Below are 25130 nucleotides of genomic sequence, written 5' to 3'. Positions count from 1 at the left end.
GATGCACCGAGAACCCTCCGACCCCCTGCTGCTCGCCGCAAGAATTCACCCAACACAGACACAACCCCGAGAGACGCCTGGGGCTGGTGCATCCCTGGAGGTGCCTCAGCACCCATGCCCCTCCCTGGCCCCGAGCTGCGGCCCCACACCTACCTGTGTACTCGGGGAAGCAGATGGTCAGGGGGGACTTCTTGATCTTCTCGGCAAATAGGTCTTTCTTGTTGAGGAAGAGAATGATGGAGGTATCAATGAAGAATTTGTTGTTACAGATGGAGTCGAAGAGCATGAGAGATTCGTGCATGCGGTTCTGCAACAGGGAGCATGAAGAGGAGAGAAAGACAGAGAGAGTTAGAGGAGAGGAGAACTGGTTTTCCCACACTGAGATGGTTAGCAAGCAAGGCCCGTACAGTCAGACAGGGTAGGGGTGAGGTGGGGCATGGGGCTGCAGCCTCTCCTCCACTGTCCCCAGCTCCTAGCAGGGCTGAAGAAGTCACAAGAAATAGTGGGGAAAGAGTTGTTGGTTCATCGTCTGCCCAAGGAGAGGGCCAGGGAAGGGGCTGCGGGCTCTTGGGGGCTCGGCGACCCACCTGCGGGGCTGTGCAGAGCCATCGCAGTGGGGCACAGCCCAGGGCACAGCATGGGGCTGGGGCAGGTGCTGCCCTGCAGGGCCCTCTGCCACATCCTCAGCCTTTGGGAACCACAGCTCCTGGCTGATAAATCCAGGGCACAAAGGGAGCCGCCGAGCCCACCTCCTGGGCTGCTCTGGGGAGACTTAAAGCATGCGAGAGCTTGAGCAGGAACGTAGAGACACCCGCTAAAAGGCGTGTTGTTCAGTTGTCCCTTCATGCATGAGCAAACCACACCCAGCCTGCTTCCCCATGCTGTGGGAGCTGTTAGCAGAGAGGAGAACAGAGGGACAGGAGAGCAGAGGAGGCGATGCCAAGGGGCTGCGGGGCCACGGGTTTGGCAGTCGGGGCGCAGTGCTCCTTCGCCATCCAGGAGCGCAGGTGCTCCCTAATGAAATGATGACCCAATTACACATTTTGGAGTTTTCCATGAATGTTTTATTAGTGAGTCATTTTCTTAGCTACACTTCGGCTGCAGCTTTTGCATGCAAAATTTAGCAGATGTCTGATTTCATCTCAAAAGGCTTTCAGATTACGCTGTCGTTTCCTTGGCGAAGCGGAGCTGTGAATGCCAAGCAGCCACTTTCCAGAGCTTCTGGACCTCATTTGATCCTTATACATATATTTTAAAAACTCCTATTGATTGGAAAACAAACCATCACAAGTGGATGCGGCTCTTCTCGCCTTGGCCAAGCGGCCTTTGCAAAAGGGCCCAGAGGTTTTCTCGCAGGCAGCAGGGCAGGTTTCATTTCCTTGTTCACCCCACTTTGTTCCACGCATACATTAAAAAGGAGCCATGGAGGAGCGGCAGAAACAAAGGCTGTGCCTGGGGGATGGAAGCCCCAAACGCAGCAAGAACAACCCTGATGATTTCCAGACTCCTGCATAGGACACCATCCTGGAGGAGATGTTAGGACAGCCCCTGGACAAATACACAAAGGAAAACGCTTCTTCCTGAGCCGCTGGTGTTCTCTGGAGCTGGCCCTTAGCTCCGCAGGATGAGGCTGTGAGGCTGGGTCCTGCTGAAGTCGCAGCGCTGAACACAGTGAAGGCAGCAGCAATGACAGCTGATTTTCCTACGCTGAGGCTGATGGAAAATTTTCCCTTGCTTTCTTCAAACTGGTATTCATGCTTTCTATTTCTTGCCTCCGGTAATGGAAGCCCTTTGGATCAAACACAAAAGAACAAAGTGACACGAATGTTATTTTGAGGGGACCGAAAGGTGCTCCAAGTATTGTGTCACCGTGGTGGGGGAGAAGCACGATTTGCTGAAATGAACCAGAAATAGCTCTTTTGTCACTGTGCTGGTGCTGACTGACAGAGGTAGAGCACCACAATGCGCGCCGCTTGTGCTGGGTGTGCAGCCACGACGCTGGAGGAAGGCTTGGGGCAACGCTGCCAACAAGCAGAAGATGCCATCCGCAGCACGCGGTGCCAAAATCGCCGTGGTTTGCCTAAATGCCTTTCATGCAGATGCTTGCAACAAGAAAACCTCACAGAAGAAGGCTGGGTCTTCAGAGAAGAGAAGCGTGGTGCACACGGCTGCTCTTCACCCTGGCGTTGTTGCACTTGGCCACTTGCGTTGGCAATGAGCTGTGCAGATACAGCCGCGTTGGGGTGAAGATCTCTCACCTTCTGGCTTCGTCCTTTGCCAATGCTTTTCCAGGTGCGAGGCCAGGGCAGGAGGCCCAGCACATGGATGGCAGCTCTGTGTGCGTGGAGCAGAACGGCCGATGCTGGGGCCAAGAAGCAGAACATGCCAAGGGAGACCCAATAAAACTCTCTCACACTAGAAAAGAGCTGGCACTTTATTAACATTTTGTAACTAATAAATACATTACTGACAGCCAATAAATTATTACAATAGCTAATGTTCTATTAAACCAGTGGACAGTCACTCTTCATACAAAATTACAGTTAATGCGCTTGGGGCCATCAGACATGCGGGAGGAGCGGCTCGGCGGTCCGGTGGGAGGAGGGGACGGTGCCCAGAGCCACGGTGATGGTCACTGCTCCTGTGTTGAGCTGCAGGGGGAAAAAGAGGAGCGGGGAGAGGGTTTTGCACTGGGATTTGGGTTTTAGTAGGGCGGGCTTTCCTCTTTCAACTCTGAGCATGAGGTGGAGGGCTAAGGCTGCCCTGGTCACGGTGAAGGCACTGCGGGGTGCTGGGTGCTGCCACGGCTCCTGTCTGTGTGGGGCCATTTGCACGGCAGTGCTGCACACTCTGAGGGGTCCCTAAGGGCTCAGGAGATGTGGCCTTTGAAGCATGCGGCTGTGCGTTCAGGTGTGTGCTTGCGGGTGTGTGTTTATTGCTATCAGCCCTGCACAAGGTGTGCCAGCAAGGTTTTCCTCCTGCGGGGTTCTGTTTCTTTGGAATTGCTCTTCAGCTAAGGGAGCCGATGCAGTTTTGCCGTCTCACTGCACCTGGCCATCTCGCTGTGGACGGAGCAGCACCAGATTCTCCCTTACTGCTGTGACCCCTCGGTGCGCCCTGCACATGGTTCCCCACAGGGAAGCATTGCCTCCAGAAGGCACGTCTTTTGGGAAGGAGGGAACAGAACGCCAGCAGCAGCAGCTGGAATGGAGCTTTTGATGTACAGAATGCCAAAGGAAAGGAAAGGCCCCACGTGCAGCACTGCCTCCTGCCTCCACTCCCCAGCCTGGGCTGGCACTAGCGCTGCCCCAGTTCAGCCCAGAGCAGGGCACAAGGTCACCAGGGAGTGGTGACACAGCCATATCTGGGGTTAATTCACGATTTCTTCCCCAGAATAGCCCTGCTTGCTCCATGCTAGACACTCCCAAGGCTTTGGCTTGGTGCTGCCTTCGCTGGAGACAGCCTCTGCAAAAATGTGAATTGCAGAAAACGTCAGGCACAGCAAAGGGTGGAAAAAGCACATCTCCAAGCCCCACGTGCTGCTGAGCAGACTCTGCTGATGGAGCTTAATAAATCCTTGCTGCCGGTGAAGGCACTGGGGCAATCTGCACACGAGGTGCTCCGCGCTGGAGCTAGCAGTTACCTACACTTCAGGTATCACATGGAACTAACGTTCAGCTCTTTAGCCTTTCCTCCCTCCTGCTGCCTCCCCCTCCCTTACCAACCTTTTGCAACTTCTGCCTCCAAACTCTGAGCTCCCCCAGCCCCTCCCCATTCACCTGTCCCCTGCCCTCTCTCCCTCCCCCTCTCCTTGCACTTTTCCTGCTCCATCACTCAGCTCAGCTCAGCTCTCTCCCCATGAAGTGGCCAGGTCAACCTTCCCTGTCTGCTGGTGGGCAGGTGACCTGATGGGGACACTAACTCTGGAGCCAACTCTCCAGCATGCAGGGGCGTGAGAGACAAAGCCACCAGCTGCTGGTGGCTGCCAGCGGGGCTTCCAGAAGCACCTCCCTGCCTTTCAGGTACAGCCTGGCTGCAGGGAACCAGCGTGAATGTTTTTGGTGTTTCAGGGCTGAAGTTAGGAACATCAGCACTGCAGTCGGTCTGGGAGGGCTTTGGGACACCTCTCCATGGTCCCCACTGGGGCTTTGCAGGGGCAGAGAGCTGTGGGTTGCCACCAGCGTCCCCAGGGCCACCGTGCCATGGCTGGGACACGTCCTCCCTCAGCACACGGGGAAGTTCCCCCCAAGGGCACTTCCCTACGGCCATTCCACATTGGACCAGCAAAACGCAAAAGGGCTGGGGACAGGAGCCGCATTACTGGGAGCACCAGGTGGGTTTTAACATTAATTCTGAACAACTTGAGGTAAAACTGTTATCTGCAACAATTTTAGGCAGTACTTAGGAGGTTCCGTAACTGTGGCCGTCCCACTCAAGCCCCAGTGGCTGTGTCACTGAAAGAGAGGGGAGCACAGACCCGGGCTGCTGGGGCTCTCCTGGGACAGGACCTGGAGCCGTGGGATCAAAACAATTTGGTGCTGCCCAAGAGATGGCAATTTTGGAAGAGATAAATAATAAGCATTACAAATATCCCTTAATTCCAAGGAGAAAAAAAATGGGTTTGGATCCAAACTATGCTGTTGCTGACAGATATTTTAAGGCTTTGATTATTATTATTTTTTTTAAATGGGGTATTTCTGGTTATTGGCAGTTGAAATGCACTTTGTGGGAAATGTATCAGCTCCTACAGCACTGCGAATGGGAACGGAGGAGCAGAAAGAGGCAGCGAGGGGAATTCACCGAAAATAGACCCAAATAAGCCAGGAGGGGGCTGGGGAAGGTGGAATGCTGCAGTTCTGGGCAGAGGGAAGGGTTCACATGTTCCTTCCTCATCGCCCTCCAAGGAGGGGAAGCAGGAGGGGGACCTGTCTGCCGAGGCCTCAGTAGAGTCCACAGCCCCGCAGGTTGTTGGCGATGATGACGTCCGTGACAGCATCGAAGACGAACTGGATGTTGTTGGTGTCAGTGGCACAGGTGATGTGTGTGTAGATCTCCTTGTTGGGCGACTTGTTCTTGCTCTCGTACTGCACCTGGATGTACGCCACTGCCTCGGTGAAGGAGCTGGGGCCTGCGGAGAGATGAGCCCAGAGGGGAAGAGCTGGTTAGGGTGTGCTCATGGACCTGCACCCACGGCGCTGCGTCCCAGGGCACCTGCACTACAAAGAAGTGTTGGTGGTTCTGTTCCTTTTTCTTTCGAAAGACAAAAACGCTCACTCAAAGAAGAGCCCCGTCCAGCCTGACCTTGTATGTCTCCACCACCTCTCTGGGCCTTTCAGAGGACCTAGGACCGCAGCACCCTCTGCTACAGCCATGGCCAAAATTGTTCCATGAGGAGACCCTAGTTACAAGTCTCTGCGCTAAACCTCAGCCCTTACACATGGGGTGGTGTTCTAAGAAGCTTGAGGGCGGCCATCCAGCATCAAAAGTCATCCGTCCAGGTGGCACAGCCCTGGCTGACACACACAGCTCCATCTGGCACAGATCTGGGAGGCTCAGCTTCCCCTGGCCCCTGGATGGATCCACGCTCGGATCCTTCTCCCTCAGTCGGTGTTTCAGCGGAATCACAGAATATCCCAAGTTGGAAGGGACCTGTAAGGATCACTAGGTCCAACACTGTTACGGGATAGCGAAGCTCTCCCCAGGGCTGTGATTTGCTGTGGTTGAAAGCAACAAGGAGTGGCTCTCATCTGTACACCCACTGCTGGCTGAAAACACAAAGGCCACGAGACTTGAGATGCACTTGAAGTAAGATGAGGATGTGTGCCGGGAGCAGGCTGCTGCATGAGGTGCTGAGCAGAGCTTGGGCCAGGTCTGCGCGCTGAGCACAAGCAGGACACTGGGAGATGCGGGGACGCTGGTCACTCGAGGCCATAGGATTTAGATCCTGGATAGCCAGAATCACTAACGCCGGCGTGGCTCAGAGCACAGACTGGATTGCTCTGCTGCGCAGCTGAGCACTGTGGATTAGCTAAAAGCGCGGGTGAATTAAGGGGATAGAAATAGGCAGTGCTCTAGCATGCAGCTAGCACATTTGTGAATGCAGCCTTCTAATAACTCTCTGCCAGCAGAACTAATGGACATCAGAAATTTCATTTTATTGAAAGCATTTTGTGTAACTGACTTTTGATGTCCTGCTTGTCTGATTCACAGGCTTTCATCAAATATTTCTTTTTAACTCCAGGGCAACTTTGCACTTCACATTGCTTTTCCCAATGCTACAAGGCCTTTACTACGGGCTTTCTGGGCTGGGCATCCAGAACGGCACCTTGAGGGAATCTGGGGCTTGCTGAGAGCTGGGGAGGGCTGCACTGGCTCACAGTCTGGGATGGGGTGTTCTAGGAGCAAACCACATTTGTTTTGCTCCTGGCAGTTAGCTGGGAGCTGAGGGCTGCTCCCAGTACAGAACTGGTCTTGGGGAGGACAAGTGGAATCTAAAACTTCCTGGCTGCTCCAGCCTCTCTGCCATCAGAAGTATGGAAGGGTGTTATCTGGGAGTGGGGTTACTGGGAGACTTCAGGGAGGGTTAACTAAATTAGGTATACAAAACATGATGAGGAAAGAGTGAAAGGTGGTGGTTTGCTGCACAGAGAAAGAGGGGAAGATAAAAATCTTCCAGGATAAAGAAGTGCAGCTATAATGAAGATAGTGATCAGCTGCCATCCAAAAAGAGAGCAAGCAACATCCTAATCTGCAACCAAGAAAAATATGAGGATGGCATTATTGTGAGACTTCAACCGTAAAGACTGTGACATTTCCATTATTAGATCTTTCAGACAAACATGCCAGGAATATTTCGGTTCTGCCAGGGTTATTTTGGTTCTGCATGGAGCAAGGGGACGAGTAGATGGCTGAGATGCGGTGGTGGTGAGAAACACCCAGACCTTTCCCAGAGAGGAAGCCTGCAGATGCTCCTCAGAATTCAGACAGAGTTGATCGTCCACCATGCAGCCCAGAGGAGCAGGAGTGGATTGCTCTTTCCTATTCACAGCAAAAACGAAGTGCTCAGAGGTAGGGAGCTCTGGTTAATAATTTGTTGGCCTGCCCAGAAGTGTGATGCTCCTGGTGCTCCCCGTTCACAGCTATGTTTCCTGACAAAGAGATCTCCTTCTCTGTCTGTCAGCTTGATTCATCTGGATGTCTCTGGTGAACTTAAATAATTCATGATGATAAAAGTTTATTTCTATGATGCTCTCTCTGAATGGTAATGAGGGTTTGTGGGAGCTACAGCGGGAAGCAGCAGAGTGCAGCTGCAGACTTTGCATAGGCGACGCATTCCCATCATTAGCGGGTCAGGCACCAGGCAGGCAGCAGGAAGCAGGGCTCTTCGTGTGCTGCCCTGCTGCAGAGCTCCGCTGCCTGCCCCAAGACCAGCACAGCCCCCAGGGCTGTGCAATGCCCTGCAAATGTCCTCACTGTGCAAATACCCTGACTGTGCAAATGCTGCCCTGATGGGCAGCGGTGGCTCTTCGGTGGCAAAGAACTTGGCTCTAAGTCACCCCCGTGCTTTCCACAACCCTCTGGAGTTGGTGGGGGAATTTACTGAAGAAAAAAAAAGCCTTTTGCAGAGAAACTGAAGGGAGCACAGCTGTGCATCCAACGCTCTTTCAGCTCACTGCCTGCCTGGGTGGGTAACGCTCTGTGCAGCCCCCTGTCCCTCTGCCCTGCAACTCCACACATCAGCTTTCTCGTTACCTGTGTACTCAGGAAAGCAGATAGTCAATGGAGATTTCTTGATTTTCTCCTCAAATATGTCCTTCTTGTTTAGAAAGAGGATGATGGACGTATCTGTGAACCACTTGTTGTTGCAGATGCTGTCAAACAGCTTCAGTGATTCGTGCATGCGGTTCTGCAATGGAAAGAACACATCAGGCCAAAGGCACTGACTCGGGGCTGTTCAACATGTAAGGAAACGTAAAACAACTAAATTAAGGAGGAAAACAAACAACAAAAAAAACCACAACAGCTATAATATACATCATAAATGTATATATACATACAGCTGAGCATACACATATGCCGTCCCTATAACAATGCACATATACATACACAGATGCAGTCCCTGTAACGTCTGATGTACAGTTAGCAACTGAAGGGCATTCAGCTTCACAGAGCTGTTTTGATTTTGCATAGCATATAATTTACAGGATCCCAGCTCACATCATCACATCATGCACCATGCATGGACTGGGAGTTGTGTTTGCTCTTTGATCAGATTCATGTGTCGGTGCAGCTCATGCAGATATTCTGAATTTTTTTCTTTTTTTTTAATTTTTTTTTTAACTTTCTTGAGTGTGTGAGGCAGACAATTGGCTCTTTACATTAACCAAGGACTGGTAGATCCTTGAATTAATCTTGAGTTGGAAGCAGACCTGCAGGTGACATAAGCTGGGGAATGACCTTGCCGTGAGCTTTGCCCGGTTTGGTTATTTTGTTTAGTGCTGTTGTCTGTCGTTGGGCTTGTCTTTGAATTTTGGAAATCTGTGTTTAGTTCTCTTTGAACAAAAAGCAACCGGCAGAGAGGAGAAAAAAGAGGAAAAGTATTAAAAAAGAAAAACACAGAGAAGGGCATCTAAGAACAGCCAGCTATGGGTCAGACAGCTACCAGTGGTGTTAGCCCACGCCTTGGGGAAGAACGCTAGCTGCTCGCCACGAGGTCAAGAAGTCCGCGTTTTGGTTACAGGTCATGCAAAAAACACACAGGAAAGGAAAGAGAGAAAAAGAATGAAAAAAGACCAGTGAGAGAGCTGCAAGGCCAACCACACGGCTGGGCGGAGGTGGGAGGAGCTCATGGCAAAGGCACCCGGGCGTCATGTTCCCCGCTGCTTCCAACTCCCAACGCAATCGCTTTTTTTTTTTTTTTTTTTTCTCAGTTCAAGAGAAGCTCCATACCTGCCAAATTTGGTTGGTCTCTCAAATGCTCATTTTTGGGCCCTTGTTTGGCTAGGCAGGGTCGTGGAGGTGCCGAGGCTCGGTGCTGCTTGGCCGTCGGTGCCCGCGTCCGCCGGGCGTGCTGAGGACGCGGTCATGGCAGGCGTGTGGGCCCGCCGAGGCACACGCAGGACTCGCAGACGTCACAGTGCCGATGGCTTTTGGCGCAGACACAGCGCAGCCCCCCCAGTATTTGTCAATTCCGTGGGGCAGGACGCGGCCTGGCGCTCCGCGTGCCCCATCCCACTCTGATCCACACACACGTTACTGAGCCCGGAGCGGTGCTGGTTAACACTCCCCTTTGCATTGCTGCGCTTGAGCTGCCGACAGACACGGCCCAGTATGGGGACCCCCCCCCCCTCCACAACAGCACGCCAGGAGGATGCGACCATGTGCAAATGTACAAATACAAGTAGTTTGCATGCTGGGATCGTTCCAGGTCTGTGTGCTGTACTCCTGCTCACTCGCTGTGTTACACCTGGTGTCAGAATTGTGACCGCGTGGAAACCCACAAACATTTGGTGTGGGTCGTACCCGGAGCCCATTGGGAGGAGAGGGGAGAGCGGAGGGTGGTCAGGGGGACAGGGAGCAAAGACACCCGACTGCTTGTCAGCAGGGTCCCTCATGGAACATTTGTAACAGCATTTTTATCATCTGTACTGACTGAAAACAAAAGCAGAGAGAAACACTGTGTCCCGTGGCGTCACCATACTTACCGTGCCGCCCTCGCTGCCCTGTGCCATGGCTGCAGCAGGGCCGTGTCACGCACCAGGCACGGCCCACAGCAGCAGGGCTGTGCCAGGACCCCACAGGAGCCCCTCTGCTCCCCTCCTGCTAGGCACCACAGTGCTTTCCCAAAGAGCAGCAACTCATAGCGCTCACTCTCAGCCAGAACACACACACAGCACAAACCAGGGCATTATTGGAGGGATGATGGTTAGGGCAAAATCCTGTTTCTTTGTACTTCCAGAGGCAATTTTGAAGCCCCACGGGGCTGCCTGACCTGGCCTCTCTTGTATTTTCCTTGGCAACTAAGTGCTAACTGTCATGCAAACTATAAGGATATTGACTATTATCCTAAGCACAGAAACCCCATATCCCCCTCCTGGTTTGTTTCCAAAGACACCCAGGCTGCTGCCACTTGCTAAGGAAATTTCTGAGTGCTGCAATTCAATTTTCCCTGCCCAGTGACAGCATAGAGCACGCTAACCAGGTCATGCAACGAAATACAAACCAATAGGCCAACACTAATGCACACCCAGGGTCGTCCGCTCGGTGCCTCCAACCCATTACATGTTCAGCAATGGGGACCCAGACAATACTCGCATGTCTTAGCTAGATATGGATGACCTAAATATCATAGTTCCAGAGGCAGCAATGTGCAGCATCCTCCTCTCTTGTGACAGCTGCTTTGCAGAAGCAGAGGACCATATGGTTCCTGCAACAGGTCCCATACCATCGCTGTCTTTAAAACATGAGGAGCAACAATGCAAACCTGCCTTTGTTCATCATCTCCTCCATTTTCACTGATGAATGTAACCATCGTCCCTCCCTCCTTTCAGTTACAGAGCTGAGGCTTTGTATGGGATAGTCTCTTCTTGTAAAACGCAACAGTAAGCCACAATTGAGACAAAATAGCACTGCTGTGCAAAACCAAGCACTGCCTGAATTTCCTTGTGGGTTTGCTCCTCCCTGCTAATGCATGCGGCCCTGCAGCCGGCCCCAGGACACGATGCTGCAGGACAAGAGGCATATGATGGTGCTCGGGACAATGTGAGCAACGTGAGCAAGTGGGCATTCCTCTGCAAAGTATGGCCTGTAGGGGCAAGCGGGCCAAGAAGTCTCAGATGCAGAAAGTATTCTTTCTGACCTGGATGCAGAGGAGCACTTGCCTTCCTTGACACTTAGGGGGTTGTTCTTTGTGGCAGGGAGTTGAGGAGAAAACACATCCCTTATAAGACATGACAGTCCTTAGGGACCCTTCCCTGCCAGCTTTGGGAAGGGGCAGGTCAGTGGGTGTTTCACCAAGCTCTTTGCTCAGTCTTGTTCGAAAGGATTGCAAGCCATTGTGAAACCCTGTGCTTATTGCCAACAGGATGCTAACATATCAGGAAAAGCTGTTCCCTCTATGCACCAGCTCTGCAAGTGTTTTTGGGCACCTGGCTTGCAGCAGGGCTCCTCCCTTCCTTTGCCAGCACTGAAAGCTCTGCAGGCACCTTCACACCTATGCAGCCCCCAAACCGTCTGTGGCTTAATCAAGTTGGAAGTGCCTGCACCACAGCACACATTTCTACAGAAGATGAAGATGGAGGAACAGCATCCAGCCTTTAGTTTCCCTCTCTTCCGTGTTTTCTAAGTGAGAAGCAATAAAAGCTGATTTACGTCATTAAAGCCAGCAGATGTGACGGATGCAAGCAGACAGCAAATCAGCCGGCTGAAGAGGTGCTGCATTCCCACTGCCTGTTTGGAAAGGAACCACGCTACCAGGGAGCAGGGTGAGTGCCTGGGGCCATGCTGAGGAGATGTCTGCAGGGCTGCGCTTCCCGCTGCCCGTGGTGCAGGCAAGATGCCACGCTGTCGTTTTGCTGCTTTGCGTTGGCCTCACTCCGGTTGTTTATTTGGGTTAGGTGGGGGCGTCCCATGGTGCCGAGCAGAACGCTCTCCCCGTTTACAGCAAATGTGTAAATGAACAGCAGCTCCCTCTGCTCTCCTATTGCTCAGCATCCCCAGAAAAGCTTTGTGAGAAGGGATTGGAACAGTGAGCAAATGTCGGTGCTGCGCCGAACTCTTCCTGATGTAAAAGCAAAACCAGAGCTGCGCAGATCCTGATTTCAGCAGCAGCTTCATGGTTTGGGCATCACAGCCGAAGTCATACCCATAGAACACCTTGCTCTCTGCTCAGGCCACAGCTCAGCTCCCTGCCCCGCACACTCGTCCTCTCCCTGCATATTGTTCCCACCTCCAGTGTGTCCCCCCACATCCACCCAGCTGCAGGGCTGCATGGCACTGAGTTAGTGCCTGGGTTTTTACATCCCACCAGGAGATTATGGTTCCTCCCCAGTGAATCCTATAGGACTGTGCATCCCACACCAGGACCAGGGGCAGAGGGAGGTGAAAACAGGGGGTTATAAATGAGTGGGCACAAGGGTGTGTAGGGTATCTTCATCGGTCTCCTTTGCTACCTGGAGGTACGCAGTCATGACGTTAACACCACCCTGAATTCTGGCCCCAGTACCACCTAAACAAACTTCAGGTAATTTCATTCAGCAGTTTGCCAGTGCTCAAATATGCAGTTTGGAAAAGGCTAGCTCCACCAGTCTTTTTTGGAAAAGACAAGTGGTAACTAACAGCATACATTCCTCGATTCCCTCCTCACCAGCAAGACTGACATCTCACAAGCAGGAGAATAAAGACCCTCAGACAGGCAGGGCTGGCAGGTGTGAGACTGAGCAAAGATGAAATAATTATCCAGGCTGAAGTATGGCTTTTGGCTCCTTTTTCTTAGACAAATGCAACCGGGTGCTTGCCTCACTTGTTAGTTCCCAAAGCTTTCATTTCCATCATGCTGAATGAATGGCTAGAATACAGTAATGAGTCCTCTTGCATCCTTTCCGTGTATTTAACTCATTTGTATTAATAGCACTCTTTCTAATATCAGAGAGCACAGGTCCCCACTAACTTTATTTCCAGATGGTATTTTGAGCCTAATGTCACAGTGGGAAGTTATAAAAGCTCTCCTGAAGCAAATTACCTAAGGAATCAAACAGTTCCAGTTTCGCTCATGAAAATGAATTTCTGTAGCCTGAAGTAATAGGTTCTGCTCCTAGCCAGAGCCTGCCTCAGGAGGGCACCTTGCTCCCACACCTCTGCTCCTCCGTGAGACCTCTTCCTTCCATCTGTTTTAAAAGCCCACCCTTCTGCCTCTCTGCTTCTGGACACAGAATCCTGTTAGCACACTTTGAAAACACAGAGATCAGCCAGAAAAAGAGAAGTAAAACACTGTGACTTCACCAGCACATAAACCATTACCTGGGATGCAGGACTTGTTTTTGGGGAGAGTGGAGGAGGACAAGCCTCCTCGAGATGTCAAAGGGGCAGCGACCCTCAGAAGCACGTAACTGTGGTCCCACAGCCAGCACACAGCAATCTCCCAACGGTGTTGGCTCCATGGCATCCCATAAAGAAGCATGGGGCCCTCTGGGACCCACTTAGCACTCACCGTGGTTTCATCTTCATGGAGCACCTGGTCATAGCCGCTCAGCGCCACGCAGAAAATGATCGCTGTGACGTCCTCAAAGCAGTGGATCCACTTCTTGCGTTCCGACCGCTGGCCCCCGACATCGAAGAGCCTGTGGCACAGGACAGGACCATCAGCACTCGCTTGTTGTGGGGTGAGGGGACCTTTAGCAGATTGGGCACTTTCCGGCCAAATTGTTCCTGGAAGGCTCCAAGCACTGAGCAAGAGGTTGAGAACCACTGGCTCAGTCTCTCTGCTGGCTGTCATCATGACCACCAATATATGGAGCTTATCATACATGATTGACCCATTTTGGAGAAAAGATTTGGCCAAATAGTTATCTGTTTATGAGACTTGGAGCCAATCTCATATTGTCTTTCCATGCAAAGAGGTGCCAGCTGGGTTAGAAGAAGGTAGTGCAAGCTCCTGTCTTAAAGAGATCGATGTACAAACAGGAATGACAAGACAAGATTTACAAACTTTTCGTACTGATGTCTCCCATAAATGCCTTGTCACCAACTTCCTTGGTGTGTGCAATTTGAGACTCACCTGAAGTGAAGGTTTTTGAATGTGAAGTGAGTTTCTACGATGCCAGTTGTTTTGACCCTGGTTCGAAGGATGTCCTGCTCCGTGGGCTGGTAGTCTGCAGCTCCGATTCGATCTAAGCTGTCTAGGTAGCTAAGGGGAAGAGAGAGGGAGAAAAGAAAACAATCAGATAAGAATAAGGCTCCCATTAATCTTTGCCAATCTCAGATAAATCCTTCAGCTTCCTATTAATCATTTTCAATCTCATTTTTCATGGCTGAACGTATCGTGGTTAAAGAAGAAAACTCTTCCATTCTGTGAAAAAAACAAATGTGAACCAAACCCACTATCTCAACTATAAGATCTGATAGTGGACCGAAAGCAGGAAATTAAGTGTTCATGCTTTGTAAGCCCTGATTGCAATCTGTAAAAATACATCATTTTAATATTACTCGCTGGTTTTATTCCCCAAGGGACGAAGGTCCCGGTCAGCGCGTTGCGCTGGGTGCTGTCCACATGGACACTTTTCTGTAAGGACTTACTCAAAGCACTACAGCCTCGCCAGAGAAGAGGCTGTAGCAGAGAGGGATAGGTGGGTTGAGGCCCCTTTGGAAGACATTCTCTGCTTGCTGGGATGGGATGCCGCGTTAGGTGAGACAAATCTGCCTCTTGTTGCTTTGGTGTGGAAACAAACACCAGACTGGTGACGGTGGGAGATACACTATGTGGCCAAAAGCCGGGGCCAGCCTACGTGTGATGATCTGCAAGTTCGCATCGAGGTATTTTGGGGAGTGGAGGGCATGTTTTCTAAAAAGTTTAAGGATATTTACCCTTACTCTCATCCTGGCTTAAAATCTATGAACACAGGCAATGCTTCAACATACTGTAACTTTGGGCATTAAGTCCTATTTTTGGCGTGGAATGTTGTAGATGATGCCCTACAGCTGTCCCCATACTACCACAATCCATTTTTCCATCCGCATTCAAGCTGATTTTTCCAAACAACCCAGGACAATGAAACAGTTTCCAAGGAAATGAAGAATTTGATTTGGATTATTACAAGTCAACGTGAATTACAAGCACCTAGTTGCATCACGCAGTGAAGTCTTTCCCACCACTGCCGAGCTGAACATGGGCACTCGTGGTGGTGATGGGCTGACGGCTGGACTAAATGATCTCAGTGGTCTTTTCCAACTTTCATGATCCTACGATTCTATGGTTCCTAGAGGGGGACTGGTGCGTATTACAGAGCCTAACTGCCTACCTCCATCTCCAGGAGCCGCCATCTCATGCCTGTGAGATGCACTGTGACTACAGCAAAGCAGGCCTGCCCATGAGAAGCAGTATTTGCCCTTTGAATCTCTGTTTCTTTGGGGCAGCCTGAGTGTTACCCAGCGGGAAGAGGAGCTGTGTATAGGTCAGCAAAAGACATCATCTTCACCGGAAAGTATGAGTTTAGAGGGAGTGGAGGTTTTATCGCTCATTCTTGCTAAAGATTTGCAAGAATTGTGTCACTCAAAGAAAAGTAAATAAGGAGAGTTATTTTTACTGTGCCCGTCTTCAAGCATTTAAAGACACTGTGGTTTCATGACAGATGCTCTCTTAATAGTCTCGTGACGGGCCCTGGATAGATGAATGGGGCTTCATTGGCTCGTCGCTGAAACGAGCTCCTTCACTGTGATGGCTGAAGCCATGATCACTCATCTACTCACAGCTGGCTGTCAGCTTCTGTTATTTAAGAGACAGCTGTATTCCTTTACACGTCTCCACAGACACAGAAGCTCTGCAACACTGCTATTCAGAGACCCAAGCTTGCCCTGTCCTCCAGAACAAGATCTGAAATGCTAAGGGACAGAAAGTGGAGGTGTAAGAGAGCAGGGATGGTTTTTCCTCATGCAGGTGCCCTGCAGTCCTTGATCTCTTCTGCCATTTCCATTTTCTGTAGTTTCCTATGATTCAATTCCATTTTAAGGCATTTCCTATTAATTATTCCCGGCTTTGAGACCCTCCTTTTGCGCTGAGAGTGCAGTGGATGAAGAGTTGTTGCTGGCCAAAGGGCTCGGCATTGCAGCAGCACAGTGCTGAGTGGCTCTTTCCTGTAACGACATGTGACAACTCACACGTGTCCTCCAGGGCCATGTACTGGGGCTGCAGGTGGCTCTCACTGCCCCCACCAGCAGTGGCCACGGACAGCAGCACACATGCAGCTGACAGCCCTGCCACTCAGCAGTGACCAAGCTTTGGATGTGATGCTGTGAATGAGCCAGCTCTGAGGCTTTCCTCGCCCACCTCTGCATCCTTGTGTATGCAGTCACACAGCCTCAGGTGCCTCCATCCACCCACTGTGTGCTGGGGAACTGGGCTGGTGGGTCAGGATGCAGCCTCTAGAGGGGGCAGGACGATTGCAATAGAGGAAGGAGAGCTGGGAAGAATCCATCCCATCCGAGACTGGGATACCTCCATGGGAAACTGGGCTGGGAGGGTCTGTCCAGTGAGCAGCACTGATGTGCAGGCTGCAGGGTGATGCTTCCCAGTGCAATGGCAGAGAACTCGTCCCCTCAGTCCTCAGCCTGCCTGGCTGTGGGTGAGCTGAGCCCTGGGGGCTGGTGGCATGGGGTCACTCCCATGAAACACACTCAGTCCTGGGCTCCAGCCCCCAGCTCACCGTTCGCCTTTTCCATGAACTCCTCTTCATCTCTTTCCTCATTTCTAGTCTTTTTCATCTTTCTCTATGTGTTTTTCAATCCCTGAAATTATTTCAGTTTCCTGGGTCTGCTTTTCAGCTCTCCTGGTAGCCCCAATGAGGTTCAGCTATCAGTTTATATGAGGTTACATAATATTTTCAGCGCTGTTTTTGAGGCTGCATTCCAAAACTATTTACTCTTTTGGCTGCTCTCACCAGGAATCTCTCTCATCCCAGGCTGCAGCATTGTTCCCCTGGACTTCACTGCTGTGCTGAGCTCCACTCAGCACCAGCCCTGTGTTCCCCATGCTACTCAGCACTGGGTGGCAGCGCCCCTGTTCACCCCTTGAGCTGCCAATCTCAGGCCAAACTGTTACTGGAGACAATTAGTTGTCGTGACCGACTGACTTGATGACACATAATCCCCTCTGAAGGCAGCATCTGTTTAACTAGCAGAAATAAGAGCACTTAGGAGGCTGAGGAGTGAGTGCTTGGCTCTCCTCGCCCTACGTCATCCTTGTTGCTTTGTGCTGGCATCTCTGCTTCCAGGCTCGAGGGTTCTGCAAACTGGAGTGGAAGCGTATCTGAAATGACACACTGGTTCCTACTTGCCACCCACGTTGCCCAGGGCTTGCAGGGGTTAAAAAAAACTGTAGGAAGGTTAGGAGGTTTTTGCATACATGAATCCCCCTCTAGCATTTGTGCACCCAAGCTGAGCAGCTCCATTACTGCTTATATCTCTTAACTTAAACGCTTTGTTTTGAAGCAGATTGCAGGTTTCTGAGTCACTCGGTTTATCAGACTTGGGGAGGTTCACCCCAACCACATTATGCTGCCAAAAGCAAAATGCACAAGAAGTAGCGTTTCCCAAAGACGGAGAGGAACAGATGAGTCTGAGGCTACAAAAGGCTCTACAAGGAGTAGCTGATGCTGACTTTTCTCACACAGTAGCGTTGAAAACAGGGAGTAAATAAAGTTTCCAGTAGCACAGGATAGCAGCACTGCTGGTGCCAGAGAGGTTGCTGCAGGAGTCCCCCTCCGGGAACACAGCAGTGGTGGCACACACAGATGGCTCTGGGGACAGGGACCCTCCCCAGGCACGATGCCCAAGGAACCCTCCCAGGTTGGTGTCTGTGCCAGAGGCCCTGCTGGCTGCTGTCCACAATGGAGAAGTGCAGCTGAGGTCCCCAGCTGTGGCCACAGCTGGATGCTTGTGGCACAGCTTACACAGGTGTACCCTCCCATGGCTGAGGTTGCTGGCAATAAAATAGTTAAAGTTCTGTACATTTAGTTGTGCTTGCTTGAGGTGGATGTGGGGACACCAGGGTGGAAAGGCAGAAGAACAAGCCTCGAAATGGCAGTACCTTACCAGATTTTCCTTCGTGGTGCTGGACTGCGAGTGAAGGGCCATGGGTGGGATACCCAAGTGCTGCAGCGTTGGCTTGGGTTGCATTGGAGGGAAAGGCAGAGCACCACGTGTCAGAGAGCTGAGTCACTGCCTGGTTATTTTCTGCTCCGCGGACAGAGGTGCTCGAGGGTGAGCTCTGACATGAGGCTTGGTAGCTGCTGGCAAACGCTGGCTCTTCCATCAAGGTTAATGATTAAACCTGTCACGAGCAGGGCTCATTGCATCTCTCTCTGGGTGCTCTTGAGAAGATGTCCCAGCCAAGCTGTTTGCACTGTGCTTGCGGATGGAAAAGGGCATTTCTAATGTGTGTTATCTGCTTCTGGCACTAGATTGTACCCTAACTTCTTCCTTTTGTGCTGATGAACCAGTAGCAAAATGTATATTTAGCATCGAACCATTTAATATTTAGTAACTGCAGAGGAAGGAGCCAGACAAACAGCACCAGGTTTGGGGAATGTCAGTGTAGTAAACTCGTAGCATCTTCCACCCGGAGAGGAAACTTGTGTGGGTTCTGCTTCCAGAAGGTGTGATGCGATGGCATGGCTGCCCAGGCCAGGCACCACAGGGCTGCTCCTGCAGACAGCATGCCCAGCCCTACTGCCCACACCGCTGCGAAGCAATGGACAGAAAACCTCAGAGCCCACAGTCAGAGCCCAGCAGCACACACAGGGCTGATGTAATACATCTTAAATAACCATCAGTTATGAAATGCTTGAAACATAGCCAGGCAGTTGTATTGTGTCCCTTCAGCAATCAATAACACCTTGGTGCAGGAAACACAGCGCTCACACGTGCGCAGACATGATGTCCTCTCAGGGAAAGCGGCAGCACACAGCATGGCACGTTGCTTGCCGGTGCTGGCAGATGAGCCAGGCAGGCAGGATAAGGGGCTGCAGAGGGGAAACAATTTTGTTTGGGCTGGAAAGGACCTTAAAACCCATCCAGTTTCAACGTTCTGCTGCAGGCTAGGTGCTCTCAGCAGCTCAGGCTGCCCAGGGCCCCATCCATGGCCTCGGGCACCTGCAGGGATAGGGAACACACAGCTCCCTGGGCAGCAGTGCCAGGCCCTCACTTGTGCTGTTGGCTGGCTGCAGCAGCAACAGTCACCAGGACCACACCGTCAGATATTTTCCTGCATGAGCTCTGGGTGCTCGCCGCTCTCCCTTGGGAAATGAGGAGGATGCTGCCTACTGCTAAAAGGATGCTGCCAAATCTTGACAGGAGGGATGTTGAGTTGCAATGCCTTTTTTTTAACCCACACTGAAGTGGAAAGCTGCTGCTGGTCTGGATCACAGGGTGTTTGTTCAGACCTTGCTGGCTGCAGGTGTGAGGGTGCATCCATGAAAATGGGAAAGGAGTCGTGCAGGCAGCTGTATAGAGCTTATACCAAGCTGAGCTTGGGAAATTGATACTAAACTAATGATAGACAGGAGGAATGAAGAAAAGCAAGGTGGAGATCAGCTGTCCTAGTTAGCCTTGCAGTTTTCCATGGTATGACTGGACCCAGAATAACTTTTAGCACTGCATGTGGATGAGCAGTGTCACTAAATAGCAATTGTCTAACAAAGGCATTTTGGGGCATGAAGGGAGTTGCAGCTCTGGTCCCCAGGCATAAGCTGCTGGCTGGCTTTGCTCACCAGGGCTGGATAGCCAGCAATACAGAAAGGTCTTGTTACTGTTGGAATGAAGGCCACTAGTATGGTTTGGGTTCATGCTCAGAGAGCACTGGCTGGGGAGAGGTGGGCTTCGGAGGAAAAGCCAACTTGAACAACCTAGCGTTGTGTCAGAAATACTTTTGGAGCAGCCCTGGGAAAGCAGATGTGGGCTCAACTTTCTGCCATGACATTTAAAAATTGGAAGGTATGCAAGCAGGAATGATAACGATTTTTTTTTAACATACTAGAGCCTTTCCAAAAAAGCATCTGTGTTCTGGATCAGATCAAAGTTCCACCTAGCTTAACTTGTGTCCAAGAGCAGATGCGGAGAGAAGAACACAAATACAGAGCAAGTGTGCCGTACCCAGACTCCTCACAGCTTCCAATGCTTTATGGACAATGGAATTTTAAAGAGAAGGGTGATATCTTTGTATTTAATATCCATCATGGATGGCTCAAAATCTTGCCTGTACTGGGGCTCCAGACCTGGATGCAGTAATTCAGATGAGACCTCACGAGGGCAGAGTAGAGAGGGACAATCACCTTCCTCTCCCTGCTGGCCAGAGATTTCTCTAAGCACTTTTTAAAGCCACGTAAATTTCTAGCAGTCACATCTGCAACAAGGAATTTCACAGCTCAGCTACTCTGCATGTACAAAACTGCCTCCTTCTGCTTTATTAAATTGCTGTGTCAGAGTTTAACACTGACTGTACAGGAACAGCTGTCCTCTGCCACCTCTCCTCTTGTTTCTGTAGATGCATCCCCTGCTGAGCATCCCTGCTCTGGCTGGAAGAGGCACCGTGCCCAGAGCCATGGAATCTCTTCTGGACCTCATCATACCAGGAAGAGGGTTCCTGATCTCCTAGACCCTGTCTGAGATGGGAAAAGGAGGGAAACACAACTGTATGATCTATATGCAAGCGTCTGCTTTACAGTCCCTTAATATGATGCAGCCCTGTGGACAAGCCCCAGTCCCTGGAATGTGCAAATGGACAAAGCCCCGACAGCTCACTCACCACCGCCCTTGCTGCCCCAGCCCCTGGCAACCTCACGAGCTAATTGCTCCAACCCTGGAAAGCTAACAGCTATATGCACAGATGAAACCAGACATGCCCCTTTGGATCAGCCACTGGCCAGAGAGATTTCTCGCGATGTGAATGAAGGCCCAGGACTTCTATTTAAACACTTGTGGCGGTAGGGAAAGCAACATTAACATCTTCATTTCTAAGCAGGATGAAAAAAAATAGAGCTGTAGCATTCTTGCAGTGCGAGGTGTCTGCCTGCGGTGGGGATGGCCCTGGTGAGGGATTTAGATCTAACGCAAAGGGAAGCATTAGTTAATGAGATCTGAGCTCCTGTATCGAGCAGCCAGAGGATGTCTCTGGCAGGGTGACTGTAATTATGCAGAGTGGGGTGGGCCCCTCTGTCTGAAGCTACCTTCAGTCAGGGGTCTCCTTTAAACATCTGCAGTGCTCCAGGAGAAGGTGGGAGCTGGTGATGGAGCGGAATCATGCCAGAGGATTCCCTCACCTGTCATTTTTCTCAAGCTGTAGCAAGCTATAGGACTTCTTTCAAACCCCATAGAATCCTCCCTGCCAGGAACTGCAGGTACTGAAATCAGTCAGTGCTCTGCTGCAGACAGGGCAAAACTCAGGGGTCTGCCCTCGGCTGCACACTGAGGATGTTTTCGTTATCCCAGACAGAGGGGTCTCCGGGCATGTGAGACCCCTGCTTTGCACAGAGGCCTTCTGGTGCTTCTCAGCAGCTGTCAGCCTGCAGCTCCCCTGAGAACAGCTCTGCCTGTGGGATTGAGGCATTTTGGTTTCATTCCAGGCCAGATCCAGAAGCAGAGACATGTCAGGGAAAATCTGTGGAGTTTCCCATCCTGTTACACAGCGCTCAGACACGCAGCTGTGAGGAGACACCCTGTTTGCATGTTTGCAACAGCTTGCTGGTTCCCTCCTTGCCATCACCTCAGCCATGTCGCTGACTGCACACCTCTCCTTTCCTCTCCTAGGGGTGAGCAGCCTCGGTTCGACCCACCACTGTGGTCTCCTGCCACCACACAGCCACCATGACCCCAGGCAGTGCTCCGTGCCACCCCCAGGCCTCCATAGGAGCAGGCTGACCCCACTCTTCACATTAAGGTGTGCCAGGGACATAGATGTGACAACATCAGCCTGGGATGGCCCAGCCAAGATGGCAGGGTGCTGAGAGGGCTGCACAGAGGCCTTCCCATGTGCCCCGGGACACCTCCCTGCCTACAGCAGGCTTTGTAATGATGACAGGTAAAGGCCTCAAGATGCACAAAAGGAGGTACGGGTTGGGTATTAGGAACTATTTTTTCTCTGAAAGAGCAGTGAGGCACTGGCACGGCCGCCCAGGGAGGGGAGGAGCCACCATCCCTGGAGGTGTCCCAGAGCTGTGGGGATGTGGCACTGAGGGACGTGGGCAGTGGGCATGGTGCAGCTTGCTGCAAGACTTGTGAGCTGACCCAGGAGTGCTTCACTTCCCCTGGGAGCACAGAGCCAGCTCCAAGCAGCGTGAGGGCTGGAAAACATCAGGAATCCTTCCAGACAATGCGGACACCGCTGCCAATGAAAAACTGGTGTTGAGCTTCCTCTTGGCTGCAGAGCAGGAGGAGAGCATCGGGAGCAGATGGCCCGTCAGCACGAGCATCGCCCCAGCCCAGCCTGCATTCCACGCTCACTGCATCTCCATTCCATTTCATGACCGATGCGTCCCCAGCTTCCTGCCTGAGCGGGGAGATGTTATACATCATACTTGGTTTATGAGGAATGAAAGGATTAAGGCGATGGACGACTTGACTGATGACACAACAGGAAGATTGTGGCAGCACTCAGAAGCTGGTTTGGGTTTCTTAAGTCACAGTCAGAAGCTTTAACCACAAGACCTTTCTGGCACTGAATTTTGTAACACCTGAGTGATGACCTTCCACAATTTTAAGGGGGATTTTGCCCATGTGGGGGCACATACTACAGAGCCAGTACAAATTTGCTGGGCTGTTATAGGAGAGAATCATAGAATCATAGAGTTGTAGAATCACAGAATCGTAGAATCATAGAATGGCTTGTGTTGGAAGGGACCTCAACGATCATCAGCTTCTAACCTCACCCCAGCAGGCAGGGTTGCCAACTGCTAGATCAAATACTAGATCAGGTTGCCCAGGGCCCCATCCAACCTGACCTTGAACACTTCCAGGACTGGGGCATCCACAACCTCTGTGGGCAGCCTGTTCCAGCACCTCACCACCCTCTCAGTGAAAAACTTCCCCTTGACACCTAATCTAAATCTTCCCTACTCTAGTTTAAAATCATTCCCCCTTGTCCTATCACTATCCACCCATGTGAAAAGTTGTTTTCCCTCCTTTTTATAATCTCCCCTTAAATATTGGAAGGGTGCAATGTTGTCTCCTTGCAGCCTTCTCTTTTCCAGGCTGAACAAGCCCAGCTCCTTCATCCTGTCTTCACAGGAGAGGTGCCCAAGCCCTTGGATCATCTTTGTGGCTCTCCTCAGTACCCTCTCCGAAAGCTCCACATCTTTCCTGCGTTGGGGGCCCCAGACCTGGACGTAGTTCTCCAGCAGGGGTCTCACAAGGGTAGAATAGAAGGAGACAACCACCTCCGTCGCTCTCCTCTGAAGGAACCCAGGATACCATTGGCCTTCCAGGCTGCCAGCGCACACTGCTGGCTCATGTTTTGTTTTTAATCTACCAGGACCCTTAAATCCTTCTCAGCAGGACTGCTATCAAGGAGTTCCTCTCCCAGTCTGTATACATATCTGAGATTACCCACGACACAAGTGTCAAATCTTGCCCTTCTCTCTGTTGAACCTCATTAGGTTCACAAGGGCCCACTTTTGAAGTTGATCAGGGTCCCTCTGGATGGCATCCCTTCCTTCTGTTTTATCAACCATTATGGAGCAGATTGTCCTGAGGGAGATCACGCGGCATTTGCAGGACAACCAGGGGATCAGGCCCAGCCAGCATGGGTTTGTGAAGGGCAGGTCCTGATTGACCAACCTGATCTCCTTCTATGATCGAGTGACCCATCTGGTGGATGAGGGAAAGTCTGTTGATGTGGTCTACCTACACTTCAGCAAAGCCTTTGACACTGTCTCCCACAGTACTCTCCTGGAGAAACTGGCAGCCTGTGGCTTGGACAGGTACACCCTTTGCTGGGTAAGGAGCTGGCTGGAGAGCTGGGCCCAGAGAGTGGTGGTGAATGGAGTTAAATCCAGCTGGCGACCGGTCACGAGTGGTGTTCCCCAGGGGTCGGTGCTGGGGCCTGTCCTCTTCAATATCTTTATTGATGACCTGGATGAGGGCATTGAGAGCACCCTCAGTAAGTTTGCAGACGACACCAAGCTGGCAGGAAGTGTCGATCTGCCTGGGGGTAGAGAGGCCTTACAGAGAGATCGGGACAGGCTGGATCTCTGGGCTGAAGCCAATGGGATGAGGTTCAACAAGACCAAGTGCTATATCCTGCACTTTGGCCACAACAACCCCAGGCAACGCTACAGGCTTGGGGCAGAGCGGCTGGAAGGTTGTGTGGAGGAAACGGACCTGGGGGTATTGGTCGATGCTCGGCTGAGCATGAGCCAGCAGTGTGCCCAGGTGGCTAAGAAGGCCAATGGCATCCTGGCTTGTATCAGAAATAGTGTTGCCAGTAGGAGTAGGGAAGTCATTCTCCCTCTGTACTCAGCCCTGGTGAGGCCCCACCTCGAGTACTGTGTCCAGTTTTGGGCCCCTCACTGTAAGAAAGACATTGAGGCCCTGGAGCGTGTTCAGAGGAGGGCGACGAAGCTGGTGAGGGGTCTGGAGCACAGGGCTTATGAGGAGTGGCTGAGGGAGCTGGGATTGTTCATTCTGGAGAAGAGGAGGCTCAGGGGAGACCTCATCGCTCTCTATAACTAGCTGAAGGGAGGTTGTAGTGAGCTGGGGGTCAGCCTCTTCTCTCTTGTAACTAGTGACAGGATGAGGGGGAATGGCTTCAAGTTGTGCCAGGGGAGATTTAGGCTGGACATTAGGAAACACTACTTTTCTGAAAGAGTGGTCAGGCGCTGGAATGGGCTGCCCAGGGAGGTGGTTGAGTCAATGTCCCTGGAGGTGTTCAAGAAGCATTTAGATATAGCGTTGAGAGACATGGTTAGGTGGTAGGTGGATGGTTGGACTAGGTGATCTTGTAGGTCTTTTCCAACCTAGCTGACTCTATGGTTCTATGATTCTAAGACAAACCATACCGCTCAGCTTGGTGTCATCAGCAAACTTGCTGAGGGTGCCCTCAAACCCATAATCTATGTCACTGATAAAGATGTTAAAGAGTACCAGAACCAAGACGGCCCCCTGGGGGACACTGCTCATTACCAGCCTCCTGGACATAGAGCTATTGACCACAACCCTCTGGCTGTGACATTCCAACCAATTCCTTATCCATCAAATAGTCCACTCTTCAAATCCATAGCTCTCCAATTTAGAGATAAGGATGCAGTGAGGGACCATATCAGAGGTCTTCCAGAAGTCCAGGTAGATGACATCAGTTGCCTTCCCTTTATCCACCAATGCTCATTGGTCACTCCATCATAGAAGGCCACCAGACCGATGTTAAAATTGGC

At 51.4% G+C, this 25130-nt stretch overlaps 1 protein-coding gene across 4 annotated transcripts in view; it reads right to left on the bottom strand.

Annotated features, from left to right (window-relative positions):
* Window positions 1–25130, bottom strand: part of GNAO1 (G protein subunit alpha o1) — a 118730-nt gene that overhangs the window by 2722 nt on the left and 90878 nt on the right. For 2 of the 4 annotated variants that reach the window (XM_021408762.1, XM_021408765.1), the window contains 4 exons: window positions 13775–13903; window positions 13208–13337; window positions 7753–7906; window positions 2910–5128 (listed from right to left, as the gene is read on the bottom strand). In XM_021408762.1, the coding sequence (XP_021264437.1) occupies window positions 4941–5128; window positions 7753–7906; window positions 13208–13337; window positions 13775–13903 (601 nt within the window). In that variant the 3' untranslated portion in view covers window positions 2910–4940. Of the gene's footprint in view, window positions 1–153; window positions 308–2909; window positions 5129–7752; window positions 7907–13207; window positions 13338–13774; window positions 13904–25130 lie in introns of those variants that run through there. The other 2 variants (XM_021408766.1, XM_021408763.1) reach the window with 2 other exon arrangements.

The sequence above is a fragment of the Numida meleagris genome, chromosome 10 (genome assembly GCF_002078875.1).
Source record: "Numida meleagris isolate 19003 breed g44 Domestic line chromosome 10, NumMel1.0, whole genome shotgun sequence".
Classification (NCBI taxonomy): Eukaryota; Metazoa; Chordata; class Aves; order Galliformes; family Numididae; genus Numida; species Numida meleagris.
The sequence above is the reverse complement of the archived record's forward strand: the minus strand, read 5'-3'. Positions and strand labels throughout refer to the sequence as shown.